The 18,617-nt window shown below is 41.3% G+C and overlaps 2 protein-coding genes across 2 annotated transcripts; both read right to left on the reverse strand.

The window, feature by feature from the left end:
* Window positions 1-9,411: 9,411 nt before the first annotated feature.
* On the reverse strand, window positions 9,412-13,432 carry DSEL (dermatan sulfate epimerase like). Its single transcript, XM_008160558.3, has one exon. It carries the CDS (start codon window positions 13,155-13,157, stop codon window positions 9,519-9,521), a length of 3,639 nt encoding a protein of 1,212 aa, XP_008158780.2. The 5' UTR covers window positions 13,158-13,432; the 3' UTR covers window positions 9,412-9,518.
* Window positions 13,426-16,756, reverse strand: LOC129150952 (spidroin-2-like). Its single transcript, XM_054724294.1, has 3 exons — window positions 16,721-16,756; window positions 15,088-15,487; window positions 13,426-14,059 (listed from the first exon to the last, which is right to left on the reverse strand). Exons 1-3 carry the CDS (start codon window positions 16,754-16,756, stop codon window positions 13,926-13,928), a joined length of 570 nt encoding a protein of 189 aa, XP_054580269.1. The 3' UTR covers window positions 13,426-13,925.
* Between the last annotated feature and the right edge of the window lie 1,861 nt (window positions 16,757-18,617).

The following is an 18,617-nucleotide window of genomic DNA, read 5'->3' on the forward strand; positions in this document are numbered from 1 at the left end:
TTTATACCAGTGAGAAGCACATTTTGGCCACATCAGATTATTGCTCTTTCTTCAGTTTATGTTTGGAAGTAGTCCTAAAAGCTTTTGACTAAGTCTCAAGGAATTGTAGACTTCTTATTTTCTTTCCTATATTTCTTTGTCCCCCCATTTATTAGTAGAGGTAGGACAGACTTTAGGGAGAAATAATTTGGAGCTTAAGATACTACATATAAATAAAAGGAAAGTAATAGCATTTGTGTTTTAAATGTCCTTTGGCTTCTTTTTCAGTTTCTAGATAATTGTCATTCCCACTCACAAGAAGTAACTAGCACTGACACTGGCTATTAGACTATGCCATTCCTTCATCATCCACCTGTGTGTAGTCCTTCTCCACTTCACTTATTCTTAAGGATTTCATCTCCTGGTTCACTGTTTTTCTCCACTTCTGCCATTATCATTTGTAATCTCAATATCCATCCAATGTCCTAGTTTGTTTGCAATAATTCCAGAGTTAATATATAGTTTAAATAATTATTTTCAATGCTCTTTTAATCTCACAATTATACTAGATATATCTTTGGATCACATTGTACATGGGTGATCCTTCCAATAACCAGATGTCTTTATTGACTCACTTCCTGTATCAGGTGCCAGCCAGTGACCCTCAATCTATGCTCCATGCATGTGGGGGGGGTCCTGAGACATTTTCACAGGGTCTGTGAAACCTTTTTATAGTATTGCAAAACATTTTAACTCTCTTTCCCGACCCCCCCACCCCCCACCCCCCACACAATTCTCAGATGTTCCAGAAGCAGATATGAAAGTCCAGGTGTAGTCTAACAGCCAAACATTTAAGATCATTTGTAAAAAGGTAAAACAGTGACACTCTTCCACAACTGTTTTGCTTTTAGAAAATATAGTCATTTTTAACAGATAATAATGCTATAGCATATCATGCTATCATGGCATTACTGGTGTCATTTTAAAAATAAACCTATAAATGAGTATTTAAAAATCCTCAGTTCTGAGGTAGAATATATTAAATATTGCCTTCATGCATATAAAGCAAAAAGGTTTGTGAGCACTCAAGAATTTTTAAGAGTATAAAGTGTTCCCAAAAGAGTTTTAGAATTGCTGCCCTAGATTTATTAGCAATAATTTCAATGCCTCAATAATCTCAAATCCATGGATCATATTCTTTGAGCATTGTTTCCTTCTCATATTCTTGCCAGGGAGGATGTCCACTCCAACAGACTTTGGTGTCACTAGAATATAAATCCTTTATAACAGTATCTCCTGGGTTTCTCATGAGCCTCTTTTCTCTCTGTACTGAGTACCTGCAAACAACTGTTCTCACCCTCTTTTCTTCTGTCATCTCGAAATCAAACAACAACCATCTGGTCAATCCAGCTTCTCATTTCTTTCACACCCATATGGATACAGCTGAACAAGCAGCGATGAACCAGGGGGTGGGGAAGATGGGAAATAAGAGGGGCAGCAGAATGCCTTTTCAGCAAATTTAGGTCAATAAATGTGGAAAATTTAAAAAGGACAAATTCTTTAAAAACATAACTTACCAAAAATAGGCTTCAAATTAAATAGGCGAGCTAAATAAAATAAGCCTATCACCATCAAATTGTACACATAGTCAAAATATTCACACACAAAAACACACAACAGTCAGCTGGTTTTAAAAGTGAGTTGTAACAAACATTCTAGTATTAGATCACTCCAATCTTACACAAACACTTCTACAGAATAGAAAAATAGAACATCATCAACTTATTTTATGTGAAAGATATATTGACTTCAAAATTAGACCAGTACAGCATGAGAAAATGACAAATGTTGATGTAAACATCTTCAGTTGATTATTAACAAACTCAATCTAGCTACATACACAAATATAATGAATCACTCTCAGGCTGATTTTATCATAGCCAACCAAGTTTAATTTAATCTCAAAATAAAATATTTTTTTTCCTATAATACAGATATTTTCACACTAACAGATATAGGCAAATAAACATACAACTATCACAATAAATGCATCAGAAGCACTGAATAAATCCTATCATACATTGATGATAAAAAGTCATTTATCAAAGCAGGACTAGAAAGGAGTATCACATCCAGATAAGGTGAGTCTATGAAATACATATTGCATCCATTGCTCAGTGGTGAAATCTGGAAGCACTGCATTCATGTGGGAACTGTTCAAGAACACTCACTATTACCAAATCCTTTCAGTATTTTACAGGAGGTCCTAACAAATGCAGTAAGAACATTAAAAAGTTATTGGTAAAAGGAAGGAAATACCATAATTCTCATAAATTACAGTTGCAAAACCATTTATTTCAAAAGAATTTACAAGTCAATTATTAAATTAGTAAGAAGAATTAATAAGGTACAATACAAATACACACAAATCAAATGTATTTTCTATATACAATTGAACATATAATTAACAAATGTCATCTACTGTAATAACAATATAAAGTGCTCAGAGACATCTATCAAAGGATTAATAAGTTTAAATAGGAGAAACATACCATGCTCATGAACAGAGATTAATTAATGTAAAGAGGTCAATTCTCTCAAAATTGATTTAATGCATTAACAATGAACATGTATTGTACTTTGTTTGTAAGCTTTGAGAAACTGTGCAAACTAAGTCTAAGATGCACATGGAAGAACAAAGGCTTAAGAAAAAATGAGGAAAAAGAAAATAAAAAGACTTGCCTTGCCAGATTTCAAGGCTAATAAAATGACTATAGTAATTAAGACAGTGTGGTATTGTCAGTGGCATTATCAAACTTGCCAGTGGAATAAAGTAGAGAGCTCAGAAATAGACTCATACAAAATAGACAGCCTGATATGTTGTAGTGATAGCATCGAAAGGTAGTGGGAAAGAAAGGGGTTTCAATCTTTTCAGTCTAGGAAAACAGGTTTATTCATAAGGAAAAAAAAAATCAGAATCAACACAACAATTAATATAAAGCAGATTAAATCCTAAAATATTAAAAGATAAAAATCTATGGCAGATAGACTCTAAAATGACCCCCATTGTTATACCTGGTATTCATGATCTCCTGTAATCCCTTGGGTGTGAGGACTTGTGACTTGCTTCTAACCAAAGCTGATTGGGTGTCACTTCCAATTGAGCAGCATTGTTAGTAGTTTCTCTACTGATTCACTCCCATCCTGGCTTTCATGAAGTAAACTGTCATATGGAGAAGCCCATGTGGTCATGACTGAGGGTGGTCTTCAGCCAAAGGCTAGAAAAGAACTAAGGCTTTTAGTCCAAGAGCCCACAAGGAACTGAATCTGCCAATAACCATAGAGCTGGGAAGCAGATGCTTCTGCAGGTGAGTGTCAGATGCCAGCCAGCAACCTGATGGCAGCCTTGTGAAAGACCCCCAGGAACTCTGAGATAATCAGTGCGTGTTGTTTTAAGCCATTAAGTTTGTGGTAATTTTGTTATACAGCAATAGACATCCAATAAAAGTATTAAGAGGTTTAGAGGAAAATAGAGGAGGATATTTTTAGTGCCAAGACTCTGGAAAAGATTCTTTAATGAGACAAAAAAAAAACCTATAAATAATAAAAGAAAACACTGACATATTTGCTTACATTCAAATTAAGGACACCTGTGTAGCAAAATAGATTGCACAAATCATAGTACAAAGATCATGAAAATAGAAGCCAAAAAGTTATTCACAGCACATATAACCAAAAAATGTCTATTATTATTAATATATGATAAACTTCAATGAATTAATAAGAAAAAATGAACTTGAAAAATAGATAAAAGACACGAACATGGACTTCATTTCACAAAATACAGATGGAAAACAATAAGGACTATACATGTGCATGTGCTCATGCTCAGGTGCATATAGGCTATATGTCGTTAATAATCAGAGAAGTGCAAATGAAAACAAAAATGTGACACCCAGAGAGGAAAGTATTAAAAACGCTGAAACTGTCAAGTACAAGAGGACATCGGGAACAACAGAAACTTTCCTATGATGGCTGGAGTGCCAATTTGTACAGACAATCTGAGAAATAATACCTTGGCATCGTCTAGAATAGCCGAGGGTGTGCTTTCAGCCCTGGATACATATACTAGGGAGGAGGCTGGGGCGGGAGTGGGTGCGAAGGTTCCGGGTACAAACAAAACACAGAACATTCTTATATATCAAACATACTTGAGAATTTTTTATACAATGTTGGAATTTGCAAAAATTAGAAATATTCCCCAAATCCATCAACAGGATGAATGATAAAGTATGGAATATTCAGAAAGTGGCATATGCATATAATGGAACACTACCATGTTGAAAATAAGTGGCCACCTACAAAATCAACATGCATCAGACAAAATTTTGGCAAAGCAAAGCAAGTTGCACAATAATATATGCAGTATGTTACTGTTTACAAGAAGTTACAAAACATGAAAAAAATCTACAATATGTTGATAAGGAGAGACATGTGTGGTGGCGCTATAAAGACAATCCAGGGAAGGGTAAATAGAAAATGCAGGATAAACATTCACCTCTGGGGTACTTGGTGGAAATAGGAGAATGTGATCATGGGAAGTCAGAATTAATGTGCATTTCTCAGAGTAGAGGACATGTATACATGTTCATTGTAGTATCTTTTAGATCTTTTATGCCTGGCACCAGATTATAGAATATGTGAGTATATGAATTCTGATGCTAAGTCCCACCTCTGGCCACAGAAACTGATCAGTATCACAGAGGAGGGTTTCTCTCTTCCCAGGTGGGGTCAACATGTTAATGGGACCTATTTTGCATATCCATAATGCCTACGGTTTGATAAACAGGCGAGCTGGCATACTCCAGAATCAACACAATGGTGTTTTCTAATTCACATACAGTGAGCCATAGCAGGGTGGGGACAGCAATATCCAAGAAAAACCAATCATAGCAAAGGAATCCCTGTCTATCAAGAGTATGAGCCCCACTCTCACAGGTCTGTGGCACTTGGTCCCAATGCAGAGGGGTACTTTTCATTGGGAGGCTGAGTTTCTGGCTGGAGGCTCTGGGATTTGCTCCTGGGACCTATTTTACAGCCATGGGAGACAGAAAGCATCCAAGCATACAAAGCACCAAGCAGAGGATAACGTTCTTTTAGTCCAACCCAAATTATATGTGTGAATGACATGTGAGTTAACAGGAAAACATTATTGTATATAGATTATTTTTTATTAAATGTGCTGGGGAAGTTGAGTGAGAGGCAATAGGAAGAGGGCAAGTTCAGTGCTTCTGTTCTGTTTGCATGTCTCTGTGGCAATCAATGGCAGGTGCCATGACAACTAGAGTCAAAGCCTAAATAAGAAAAGAATAGGTGGTGATCTTTATTCAAATTTACCAAAAAACTCCCTCTTTAAACTTCTCTTTCCTCATAACCGCAGTTTCAGAAATAAACCGTGTCAACTACAGCACATAAAAGATTTTCTGATGCCTCTCATCCAGTGGTCATCTCTACCTGCCTGCCTCTCTTCTCCTTGATAAATTTTGAAGTCTCTAGAGATTGCCAATTCCTTACAGAGTAGGGTCATAGTCAACCAATTTTTGTGTTCTTCCCTCATACTAATCAATACCTGGACATAGCCAAAAAAGTATGGTAAACAATGAATTAATTGTAAATTCACTCAACATTATTTCACAAAGCATATTCCCCATAGAGATAATATGGGTTTCAAATTTATCTGTAAAATAAGTATCACATTGAGTTCTTGTGAGGATTGTAATGAGATACATGAAAACTTATGGTTCAATTTGTAGCACATATTGAGACTAATTCATGATATATGCTACATCTCTTAAAAAAAAAAAGTCTTTCTTGTGCCAACCTCATGCATCACTGACTTAGAATATCTCAAGCAACCTGTAAGAACCTCTTTTTAGATTCTAAAAAGATTTAGAAAGATCATACTGGAAGATCTTACCAGTGGCAGGAGGGACAGATCAAGAGTACAAGTACATAATATAGGGATGTTCTTGCCATTTAGTAAGTTGGGAAGATGTATGTAGAAGACAGTGCAAGTCAGAGACAGAACTTGGAAGTAAATTAGAAGAGTAGAGGCAAGGCTTGCCCACCTTTGAATGGTGCAAGTTTAGTGGCTGAAAGTGTAGGACTATATGTCAATATGCATCTGCATTTCCCATTGTCTGCCTTCTCAGCTCCATACAGAATCCTAACAGTTACCCAAGACCTAAAGAAGAGGGCTATTACAAATTCTCCCAACCACAGTTAACTTGCTTTTAGCTTTTTATTTACCTAGTAAGAGAGGATTCTTATTATACAGGTAGTTCCAATAAACTAGTTTATGATCAACCATAGCAATTTTTAAATCATTGTTAATACTTACTCATAGAAAATTGAATATGATATACTTTATATAACAGAACTGTATAGGATCTGTGATAATGCACCCCAAACTCTACTGATAAATGACATAAATTACAAGTAGCCAAAAGGAGGGGTACCATGTCCACAGAAGAAGCAATTAAAACATACTTGTGTGTGTGGAGGAGTTCTTGTTTGAATATATTCGCTGAGGGTGATGTGGCCAGTCCTCTTCCATGCCTGGGAATTTGACATAACCATCCCATTCTTGCCAGTCATTTATTACTTCTTCCTGTGTAAAACGTCGATCAAATGTCTAATATATGGGGTCTAGGCCTAATATGTATGCATTCTTGTGTCATCTGCTTAAAACTTGTGCCTCTCCAGGTTTCCATAAATTAAGCTGCATAGATTTACCTTTTTTTCTTTTGAACAGATTCTCCCATTTCCTATCCTTCCTGGAATTTTTATTACAGTAAATTCAACTCTGGGTAGAGCACATTCCATCCAAAATGAGTAATTAACATTATTTCACTTTGGAAAAATAGATTATTATCTCTATATTTACTTATGTTACTTGTGTCAGCAAAACACATTCTTTCAAAGTTTCAAGACTTAAATGCTCTTATTTTAATAAGAGCTTTTATCTCAACTGGGCTGAAGTTTGAGGAAGTTAATGAAGGGACTGAATTTACAGAGAGGACATTTTGTTTCCTGTGGAAGAGTCACATAGTGATCATTGCTGCTTTATTTTTAAGATGATAAGAGTAAGTGTAGAGTCTGGTTGAATTTTTTCCTACGTAACACCCTAAGAGTGTAGGACCTGGGTGTTTGGGGAGAGTCAGTCACCTTAGGTATTGAGATGACAAGGCAGGGGTCCCAAGTATGAACATATGAACATATGCATGCATGTTCAATGCCTCTCCACATAGAATATTCCTTACAGGAGAAGCTGCAAATAGGTCTTCCCCATCAGCAAACTTTCCCTTGGTGCAGGAGTGGGTGAGTACAGGGGCAGGAAAATTCACCTTGACATTGCTGGAAAGGAGGAGGTGCAAGTTAAGATACACTGTGAAGCTCGTTTTATTAACCGTGTCACTTTCATTAGCTATCAATAACATGTTCCCACATTCATTCACAGAACTACTCTTTTTCATTTTTCCCTTCTTTCCTCCACATAATGAATGAACCTGGCTCTCTTCTGCCCATGGGCACATTTCTATAAAATTTTAAAAGAAAGGCAGTAGTATAGCCTCCATTCTCTTATTTGTTACCTCCACACATGTCTAATTCTTACCTTGATCAGACCTAATATTACTGCCAACCCAAAGCCTTTTTATTGGATCTCATTTGAGATCCCACATCCTGGGAATTGAAAGCAAACAGTGAGACTCTGACCAATTATGAAAATAGTGTTAACATCTGTGTAGCAATTTTACATGCCTGTTGATAACTCTCAAATAGGAAGGTTATTGTCTTCCTCGGCAATAACAGTGTAGATTCAGGTCTTCAGTTGCCCTCTCAACCTATGTTAATATGACTTTCATTCATTTTGACATTGTAGAGAAAAAGTCATGGGAGCTCCGGGAAGAAAGTCGATATAAGCAGAGTAGGAGTGGCCTGCATTCATTCACACTATATGGGGGAAAATGACAGCCAAGTGAGGCTTCGCTGGAATGGAACATATCCACAGCTTTATCACTCTACAGGCACATTCTGACACAATAACAAACTACTGAGAAAGAACCACTTTTATCTAGGTCAGAATAACAGACTCCCAAGTGTTCGAGAGCTTGGGGGAAACGACAGTTTGCACCATCAGGAAGAAGACTGCAATCTGTACAGAGATTTCATCAAGTCTCCACACTGCCTAATAGTTTTCATCCAGTACATTGTAATTACTCCACTGGCTTCTACTGGCACAGCATTTGGATTTCAGTGCCTACCAAAAGAAAATGAACCGCATTCGATGACGACTACATTTATAATAAGATGCAGATGGTAAAGGAAACAGATGCTTCTGACATCATCCCCCATTTGTCCACACTGGCAGTCTGTAAACTCATTCAAAGGATGCGAGACAAGTCAGGCAGTTTTCCAACTCTGCTTCCAGTCTAAAAAAAAACAAAATGCAGCCTGTGGTGGCCCAGCTTCCTTTGAGTCATACGGTGATAATTCCACAAAGAGAAGTTTCATTCTAAGTCTGCATTAGGTTTTAATGCAAAATTAATCATCAGGGGGGAAAATCCCCGAAAATACAGGGAGTTTAGCCATCAGTAAATGCGACTGATTTTGCACGACAGTGACAAAAAAAAAAAAAAGGACAGGAGGGGAGTGGTGTGATGCTAGCAGCTGTGGCTTCAAGGAGGCAATACAAAGAAAGGAGTTTTACACAGACAAGCAGGTCGAAAATACTCCACCAGCCCTTGGCACCCAGATTATGCAAAGACTGATTCCATTACTTCAAAGTAGAAAACATTAAGGAGGCTGTTTAGGTCAGTTTCTGACCTGCAAAAAACCATATTCCTTCTGTATGTCCATCTGTATTTTATAGAAGGAACCCTATAGTTCAGATAGAAGTTTTCACCATTTCCCCAGTGATATCACTAAACATTATACACAGTAAAGGATTTATTTTCTTGTGCAGGATAAACATGTTAGAAGACCTTTTATAAAAAGCTAAGGAACTTCTGTAGTCCATCTTGAAAGCAAGAGATGCTTGGGTAAAACAACAACTAAAGGTATTGAGCAGTCTTTGAGGTTCCAGGACACATCAGCACAGTTGCAGATGAAGAGAGTTAAGACAAAAACTTTAAAAATGTTCCTATCTTTCCTGACCACAATAGAACTCCATCCACACCTCTGTAGTGGAAGCACTTTAGCAGAAAACAATTCAGAAACAAAGGCAAGAAAGTATTAACAAAAAAATTAAATCGTGCTCCGCCAAAAACGGTGTCTATTTTTAAAATAATCTCTCTGTGCAAGTAATTAACTGAACACCCATTCTCTCCTCCCTCTCTCTCTCTCTTTCTTTCACACACACACACACACACACACGCACACACACACACACACAGTACAAGAATAAACAAACTCTTCTAATCCATGTCCACAAACTGGGTTGGAAAGTATTAGTGCAAATTTCTGCTGACCTGCAGCACTCAGTCCATAAACTTTGGATATCCTAGACGGTCCATCAGTGTCCAGCAGATGTTTTCAATCTGTTTAATTTTATCTCTAGGCAAGTTTTGTTTCCAAACATTAGTATTACTTGGTGATATTTCCCCTTCGTAGGGAAGATTGAAAAGGTTCGTGGAAGTGGCAAACAATATTTGGTTTAAACTAGCAGGAGACAAAGGGATGCCAAGGAAGGCAAAAATCCTTTCAGTGGTTTTCTGGGGGAAATGCACAATATCTTCGAACTTGATCAGCTGGTAGCTGGTAGGTAGCAAATCTGTGTTTATTCTCAGGGCTGCTGCTGTGTGTGCCAGCCACAAATGAGACAACAGGGAGACTGCGTTAGACTTGGGTTTTGATAATTCTTTCCTTAATGATTCATACTCCAGAGCATAGCCCGAATTTAAGCTACATCTGCCTTTACCTCCCTCTACTTTAAACAGTTTAGCTAAGCGTTCTGGTATATTCTTCAGAGAGTAAAGATTCGGTTTGCTACTGTAGAGCATTGAATAAATCCACGCCCGAGGGTCCCTTACTACATACAATGCCCTCAGCGAAGATCCCAAAACTTCCTGAAAAAAATGAAGCTTTAAGGTCCAGCTCCCGCTGCTGAGACTGAGCACAGGCCGTGCGCTCGGGAAGTAAACCAGGTGTCTCCTCAAAGCCCTAATGTATTCAGCGTCTCTATCAAAGGCGCCTTTCATTCTACTTCTTTGTTCCGACAAAGACTCTCTCCTTTTCGGTTTTCTTTTCTTGTCCTTATTCACTGTAAAATATTGGGCCAGTTTACCCCTACTGGATTCATGCAGATGGATGTTTTGCAAATGCAGTTTTGTATCTTGGACTAAAGACTGCAACCAGCCTCGGAGCAGACGGAAATGCACACTGTGGATATCTGATGCCTTCCATTCGCAGGCGTCTACAAAGGAGTCGATTTCAAATTCTGTTTCAGGGATATCAATGTATGCTGTGGGAACCCTGATGTAGAGGAAATCACTACTGTTGAAAAATAGTTGTTTGAGAATTTCAGCTCCTGAACCAGGAAGTGAGGTAATGACAACATCGGGACGATCAACGTGGTGCCCTTGGGAAGACACAGACGTGGCGCTGGCCTCCACCTCCGTCCTTGCCCATTTTGCACAGATGGGCTGAGTGCAAGTGCTCCACACATCCAGGAGCTCGATAAACCACAGGACAACAACAAGTGTCAGGATCCATCGCATTAGCTTTCTAAAAGAAAGGTAAAACCGCCACTGAAAAGTTAAAATCAGCAAGCCAATGCACAAAATCAACCCAATTGCTATATTAAATTTAAACCCAAAGGGGAAAATAACTTTATCCTGTCTTACGGGCCTTACTATGGCTTGAGAGCCCAAACCAAATCGGGTGATTTGGCCCTGATCAGCCACATTGGCAAAGCCACCAAATCCCAGGTAATTGAATCTTGTGTTCAGGTTGTAGTAGTCAGTTACAATGGAGACAACATGTTCAGTATTATTGACGTTGAGAGAAATCTGAAGTCCAGAGTTGGAATTATCAGTAAATCTGCAGCTGGAAACATTGACATATGGCCCATAAAAGACATACGCAATTCTGGTGATTGTGGATTCCATCTGAAATGTAACGTTAACAAACTGGGTCCACCGTTTCTTAAATTCAGCAGCTTGCTCTGCTTCCTGTATACTAGCAACGGGGCTACTGCCATGGTGATCAAACCAAAACATTTTGTAGTGTGCATCCCACACGTCCATCATGGCGCCGTTATACTTGTTCATAAACCTATAGGGGATGTACTTAAAATCAATATCCAGGTTATGAAAGAAGGCACTGACAGATTTTATTGGGGAATCATCTTGCTTCTCAATGTGATCGACAACTAGCAAAGTTTGAGAATTTAGGAGAAGCAGGGCACGATACACGCTTTTCAGCTTCATTGCTGAAGAGTAAGCAGACACTGCCTCCCCACTCACAAAGATCATTTCCCCATGTTGAGAGGCAGTAATGATTTCCCCTGCTGCGTCACCAACCTCCTCACTGGTCCACTTGAGCCACTGTGCACATTCTCCCAGTTGACCTTCCCAGGGCTTGTTGCACTGGCTCGTGGGCGATGGCGCAAACACCAATACGTTGTTAAGGTGGCTCAGCTTGGGTCCATAGAGAGCTTCGGAAACAAATACTTGCCCATTGGGAGCAAAAGTAAATGAGTTCTGATCTGGATGCTCATGTCCTGGGTTAAAGCTTCTCCACCCATCAATCCAGGAGTAGGGCTGAAAGTGAACTATGTCATACACAGCTCGACCACCTAGTTTCCCAGATTTAAAAGACACAAAGGTATTGGTCTGGGTATTTGGCAACCCAGCCCCGTAAGTGACAACACCCCAGTTAGGGAATGTGTGCATTTTTGCCGTACCATACTCAGCAGGAGGCTGTGGGGTGAGCTGGGGATCATACCAGATGTATTCAGTGTGAAGAGTGCTCCACCTCTGGGCAGTGGAGGGGACCATTGGTCCATCTTTAGGTCGGTGCCTTCTAATTTGCTGAGCTAACCAATTCCCAGCTCCATTCTTTAAGATGAACTTATCCAAGAAAACCAACTGGCTCTCTGGACCATAAAACCAATTATAATTGGAATCTGCTATACCCACAGTTCTTTGGAAGCCCGGTAAAAGGGTGGCATAATAGAACCAAAAGTGCATTTTTAACCAGTTATTATCCAAGTTGTTGATATTAAAATGGCGCTGGGCCAGGAAAACATACTGTGTGACTGATTTAGCTGTGTAGCTTCCATACGCCACACCTTCATCCAAAGAACCATCGACAATATGATTCAACAGAAACATGGTCTTTTCCATCACATCTACTACAACTTGTTTCCATAAATTTACTTTAGATTCTTTTTCCACCCCCGTCACCAAAGCCCCGGTGAGCAGTGCTATCATATTAGTAGCTTGGTGGTTATGAAGAAGTTGTTTGCCCCATGAGCGGACCTTGGAATACTCATACATTTCCTCAGTAACCACCCATATTTTTTCCAGGTATTTTTGTCTTCGATGATCATCTAGTAAGTTATATAAAAAGTCAAAGGCAGTGGCAAAGCCTGTTAAGGAATGGCCAACCGGGACCTCATCCCCTGGTGCATTCTCAACCAGCCAGTCTTTGTAGCCAACCATCCTGTCCATATATTCCAAGACAAATTCAAAGGCAACTTTGTCTTCTGGGCATAACAAACAGTACAATGCTAAAGGAGGCAGGTTGTTACCATAAATTTCATTCCACTTGGCAGCAAAGTCAGCATGCTTGGGTGGAGGTAGGTAGTATGTTGGGTTGGACAGCATAACTGTCACTGCACTTCTGATAGCTCTAAAAAGGTGCAAATGGCTTGTGCGAGACTTTTGTCTCATTGCTTGGATTTCTCCCGCATCGAAATATAAACTTGGATGAAGCATACTTTTCTTCAGCTTTTGGTTGGATCTGAAATCTTGCACTTTCTGTGTCTTAAACTGATCTATGTCATCTGCAAAAACTGCCCAGTCAGAGTAATTGCTTACAGATTCCTCAAAAGTAGAGAAAGCAAACATCACTAATGCTAAAAATAAGAAATGTCCTGTAAACATTAACGCCATGATCCATCAGGGAGTTCCTTTCCTTAGGCAATCATGTCAAACAGAGCGCTCAATGTGGTTCCCATCTGCTCAGTATAAAACACCCATTTAAGGCCTTGATAAAACAAAGACTATAAATCGCTTATGCTGTGAAATCCAGCTGATAGTTGGCTCCTTCAAAGCAAATACGATTGCCAAAAAGAGAAACCTTACACTGTATATCTGTGTCTCTAACACAGTTTTGCTTCCAACAAAACTTCAAGGAATGTTAAATCCTCTAGTTTTTCCATATCACAGAGCAAACAGTGATATAGAGAGTCAAACATACTATGACTTTAGGATTTATTTCCTTTGCATAAACTTCACGTGAAGTATCAAAACACACATTGTTTAAAAAGAAAAACAAAAAGGAAGAAAAAAAGCACTCCGAACTCCAAATTAAGCCATTCTTAGCATAGGAAACCATCGCCGGAAATAAAATCCCCAGACGCAAGTGATGCCCTTGTGTGTGTGTGTCTACCCAAGGAAAGTGACGAAGGACCGAAATCCTTGGGGTGGATTCGGTTGTTTTTCTTCTCAACTTTTTACATTTCTGGCTTTGAGAATTTTTTCTTCTTCGGTTTTGGGAGAAAAACATTCTCAACAAGTGTCCAAAGTCCTACCTGGTTTTAAAAATCTCAAAATTCCTGCCCTCATTTCAAATCTGTCTTTTTCAGGCCTTCTTGCTTAGCCTATTATGCCCCAGAGGAAGCATTTCCGTGTCTTCTTTTATCAGCTTCATCTGTACAGCTAGAAAAATCTAATCTCTTCAGCCACCCAGGTACATCTCTTCCAATCATGAAGTAACCACCAGCTGGGAAAGAACACTCCCCTTTCACCAACAATGACGGCTCTTTTCTGTTCCTTTTTCATGACATTCCTTTCTGGGAGGGGAAAAAAAAAAAACACAAAGAAATTCTCTGAGGCTACAGGCATGCTGGGAGTGGATATAAACTGATATCGCAATTCGTGTACTGGACAGAAATTTTGGAATCACAATAAAATCTGTTATTAAATACAATATAAGTTAATTCAAGTGATTCTTTTTTTATTACTATTATACTTTTAAATGCACACATTAGGATAACAAAGAATAGTGGCAGATGACAAGCAGCTACAAGATATAACTTTGCCAGACGGTATTTATTTTAACTGTGGCTGGCTTTAGCCATTTTAAAATGTTTTAAGGGGGTGAGGGGTAATGAAGGGGTAGAGGGATTCTAGTGTATGGTGACTAAGGGAAGGAGATTTGACTTTGGGTGTTGGGCACACCAGCCAATATACAGATGATGTATCATAGAATTGTACACTTGAAACCTATATACCTTTATTAAGCAATGTCACCCCAATAGATTTAATTTAAAGTGTAAAATAAATAAAATGTTTTTATTCAAATGCAGTTTACCCAGTGAGTCCTGCTATGATTCTTGTTGTTTCAGGCACAAACGACTCAGTGATAAAAAGCAAAAGTTGCAAGGACCTTTTTGGATTCCGGTTGAGGGTTTAGCTTTCATGGGATCAGAAGGTGCCCCTGTAAGGGACCAGTCACTTTCCTCAAAGGAGAAATCATGACAATGTGTGGGAGCAACGAAGGGCAGGCAGTTCCGCTCCCACCTCTCACCTGTAGCCTCGGTTCCCATCCTCGTCAGGAACCAGCAGAGGGAGCTCACACCCAGACTTAAGGAGTCCCTGCGAGTCTTCGGATGGGAAGAACCTACCCAAGTTTCAGTCCTGGACAAGTCTCCTCTCCGTGGGAAACGTTAAGGCGAGGAGTTTTCCTGCTCGGCCCCGCCTGTTGCATTTTTTAAATACGCTCCCTACCAACCTGCCGCCCCCATCCTGCGCTTCCCGCTCCCCGAACTCTGGCGGTGGTTTGGGGACAGAAGACCCCTAAATGGTCAAGTCCACTTACCTTCGCAGATCCGGACAGGGTCCTCCGGCAGCGCTGGGCCCCACTGCGGCGGAGGTGGGGAGTTCGAGAGAACTGCTGTGCGCGGGAGGCCTGGCCGTGCGGCTCCGCGCAGGGTCCCCTGAGCCCCGGACCCCGGGCCCCGCGCTCCCGGAGCTCCAACAGGCTGCAGCCCCGCGCCGGTCCCCCCGCCCCGCGCGGACACGCTTGCCCTCGGGGAACGCCGGACGTTCCCGGGCCGCCCGGGACCGCGGGAGGCAGGTCCGCGCGCGCGGAGGGCGCTCGCGGGGACGCCGTGTCCAGCGGAGCGCCGGCGTCCCCAAGCCGCGATGCCCGCAGCCGCCGCCGCCGCCGCTCCTCCGTGCCAGCTCCGGCCGCGCGGCCCGGGGAGGGCGAGAGACAGCTACGCGGGCCGGGGGCGGGGCGGGACCAGACAGGGGCGGAGCCTGGGCGGGACCTGGGGGTGGGGGGGAGGGGGAGAGTCGAGTCGGGGATGGGCGGGGCCTCGGGCAGGGGCGGGGCCAGAGGGACTGGGTGATGGGGATGGGGATGCGGGGCTGGGGCGGGACCGGAGCAGGAGACGGCGGGCCGGGGCGGAGCCGAGCGCTCTCCTATCCTATCCGGAGGGGCTCGGGGCCCGCGCGTTCCCGGCTGCCGGGCGCTCCGGGACCACAGGATCTCCCAGCCGGGACTTGCGGGTGTGTGAGCGTCTGAAGTTCTCGCCCGCCTGCCGAGTCCCTTTGGTGATGGGGCGAGGACCACTGTAACGGGGCTGGGGGTGGGAGAAAGATGGAGGAAGCTCTGGGCAGGAGGACAAATGGGAGAAGCGGGGGCTGGTGGGGTGCGGCGGTGGGTGTCTGCCATCACCCTGTAGGAAGAGCGAGGGCTGAGGCGGGGAGGGATGACAGGCAGTCTGGCTGAAGTTGCTGGCATATAGGAAAGCAAAATCAGTGTACCAGAGTAATATGAGAGTGACTTCAGGGGCACAGATGCTAAAGATCAGGGGCAACCAAAAAAATATTCATTAGCTTTATGGGTTGAAATAATTTCTCCGGCGGCATAGATATGGAAAGGTGTGTGACAAACAGGTGGAAGGAAGCCTCTTTCTTATTAAAGTAATGGAAACTGGAGTAAAGACCCACGGCAGGCGAAGTCGGAGTCCCTTGGTTACTCTGACACGAATTGCAGTTCTAGGGTTAGGAAATCCTAAGGCAGCTGTGAATCCTGTCGTACTCGACCTATTGAACTTCTCACAGGTATCTGAGGTTATATTTCCGTGTAAACCAACCCGAGATCTGACCTCAACTATCACAAATAACAGCAATAATAAGAACACAGGGAAATATGAAGGGTTGCAAATGAACAAGCCCATCCCATTAAAAAAAAAAAAAAAAGAGTGTCTTGCTTAGATCACTTCCTGGTAAAACCAAACAAGAGACCATTGCTAGGAGAATAAATTTCAATAATTTACCTTGGAGGTGAAAAGTGGCCTCTACTTCCTCATCCTTCTATTTTGTCACCTGGGGGACCCCACCGCAGTCCAAATGGTCAAAGTTGCTTTTGCTTTGGCACTTGATAACGATGCTTATCCTGTTCCTCCCTGCACAGCATCATCTGCCCAACCACCCTCACTTACTAGTTGAAATTTGTCTGTTGAGATTCTTTTAATCATTCTCGTCTTAGCTCAGATGCTTAAATTCCTCTCTAAATACCTCCTAGGTTTCCCTAACCAGAATGAGTCACTCAAGCACTTCGTGATTTGGGTCTATAGTCAGCCCTTAGAGCATTCGTTTTATGCTTAATATTTACCTGACTGACTCCTGTGCTCTGTGCAAAGCTCCTTCAACGTCCAAGCAGTCACCCATCCCCTCTGTAAGCGCTGTATCTGTGTTTGAAATGAGTTGAACCTTTAACAGTGGGCTCCACGTGGAGCATGGTCTCCTCCACTGACATTCATTCTGAAGCATGAGTCTTCCTCTGAACTCCAGAAACAGAACTTCCTGAGAAAGTCTGGCTTGTCCCCCTATGTGGCCCACGATTCAGGAAGATGACTCATGGCTTCCAACCTCGGTTACGGGAGAGTATAGAGTTGGGAGAACGAGGAGCTCAACTGCAGAGATTCCTATAATTTTCTGCAAAGAGGTGCTTTGGAAACTGCCTAGGAATTAGTGCTATAAACAGAGTGAATAAGTATACAGACCTTTTCAGAACAAAATGTGTGGATGGCGTTCTTTTATCCTGTGGATCCCAAGTTTCCCATGACACTAAGGCAAGGTGAATCATGGAGATTATTATGAGCACTAACATCTGGCAGGAGAATGTTTTAACTTCCACCCAGTCTTCTTTTTCAGATTTATTAACATCAATATGTCCATTTTCACTTTACAGATGAATGGATTCAGGTACAGACATTGTGGCCTTTTGGTTTTGCCCCTTGCATGGGTGCTGAAGCTGTGGGATGCAGCTAACGTCCACCATCTTCAGGTGAGCTTTTCGGCTAATTCACATTAAGCAGCATCGTCTCCCCGTTATAAGTGTGTTGAAATAAAACAGGAGCTACAGTTGACCAATGCTAATCGCAGGCAGAAAGGGTGGGTGGCAAATGGCACTATGAAAAATGAAGGGAGGTCCCGGCCAGGCAGCTCAGAAGGTTGGAGCATCGTCCCTATATACCAAGGTTTGATCCTGGGTCACAAGAAGTAACCAATGAATGCATAAATAGGTGGAACAACAAATTCATATTTCTCTCTCTCTCTCTCTCTTTCTCTCTTTAAAATCAACAAATAAAAATTTAAAAAAAAAAGAAAAATGAAGAGAATCTTGTTTTCTGGAAACTAAAAATGGATAGCTGTGATTATTTATTGCTCCTTCAACATGTGAAGATGATACAAAGTTAGTTATAAATAATGCATCTAACCGTAGAAGGGATGAGCTATATGTTATGTGATTGTACATTAAAAACCTTTATGAGTGTGGCAAGAGACACATACACCAACAGCTGCTAAATTCAGAATCCTGGAGCAGTATCTTATTTTATGTAAAAGAAGAACAGTACAGTCTATTGCTCTGGGGAGTTTCTGCTATATACAAAGACCTTAAATCTACATGAGATTTTACTCGTGATTTCAAAGCACTTATGAAAATCTGGTTTTTTTATTTGCATAGCTTTCAACCAAACTACCAGCCACACCACTTAAAACAGAGATGACACTTTCTAGACTAGATTTCCCAAGGCAGGGCCTGCTTCCCTCCCTCCCTTTCTTCCTCCCTCTCCTTCTTTTTAATTCTTTAACAGCTAGACCAGAGCCTAGCACTCTGTGTTGAGTGGATGTTGAATATTGAATATGGATTATCACCCTTATTTTATGGCAGAAGAGGGAAAAAAAGTCATAAACCTCTAAAGAGCAGAATCAGGAGCTCATTCTCTCCCAACCATGCTCAGAAGCTTGTTTCCATAGGATCAGTGGTTGGAGCTGTGTCTTGGGGTGACTTCATTCAAGTGCCACCTAAGACTAGAACGTTAGTCAACAAGA

This window comes from Eptesicus fuscus, chromosome 12 (assembly GCF_027574615.1).
Source record: "Eptesicus fuscus isolate TK198812 chromosome 12, DD_ASM_mEF_20220401, whole genome shotgun sequence".
Lineage (NCBI taxonomy): Eukaryota > Metazoa > Chordata > Mammalia > Chiroptera > Vespertilionidae > Eptesicus > Eptesicus fuscus.

Coding starts and splice junctions, on each gene's coding strand:
- DSEL (XM_008160558.3), bottom strand. CDS start 13,157: ATGGCGTTAATGTTTACAGGACATTTCTTATTTTTAGCATTAGTGATG.
- LOC129150952 (XM_054724294.1), bottom strand. CDS start 16,756: ATGATTAAAAGAATCTCAACAGACAAATTTCAACTA. Junction 15,488..16,720: donor CAACAGACAAATTTCAACTA/GTAAGTGAGGGT, acceptor CGGCCCGCGTAG/CTGTCTCTCGCCCTCCCCGG. Junction 14,060..15,087: donor CCCTGTCCGGATCTGCGAAG/GTAAGTGGACTT, acceptor TTCCCCTCCCAG/AAAGGAATGTCATGAAAAAG.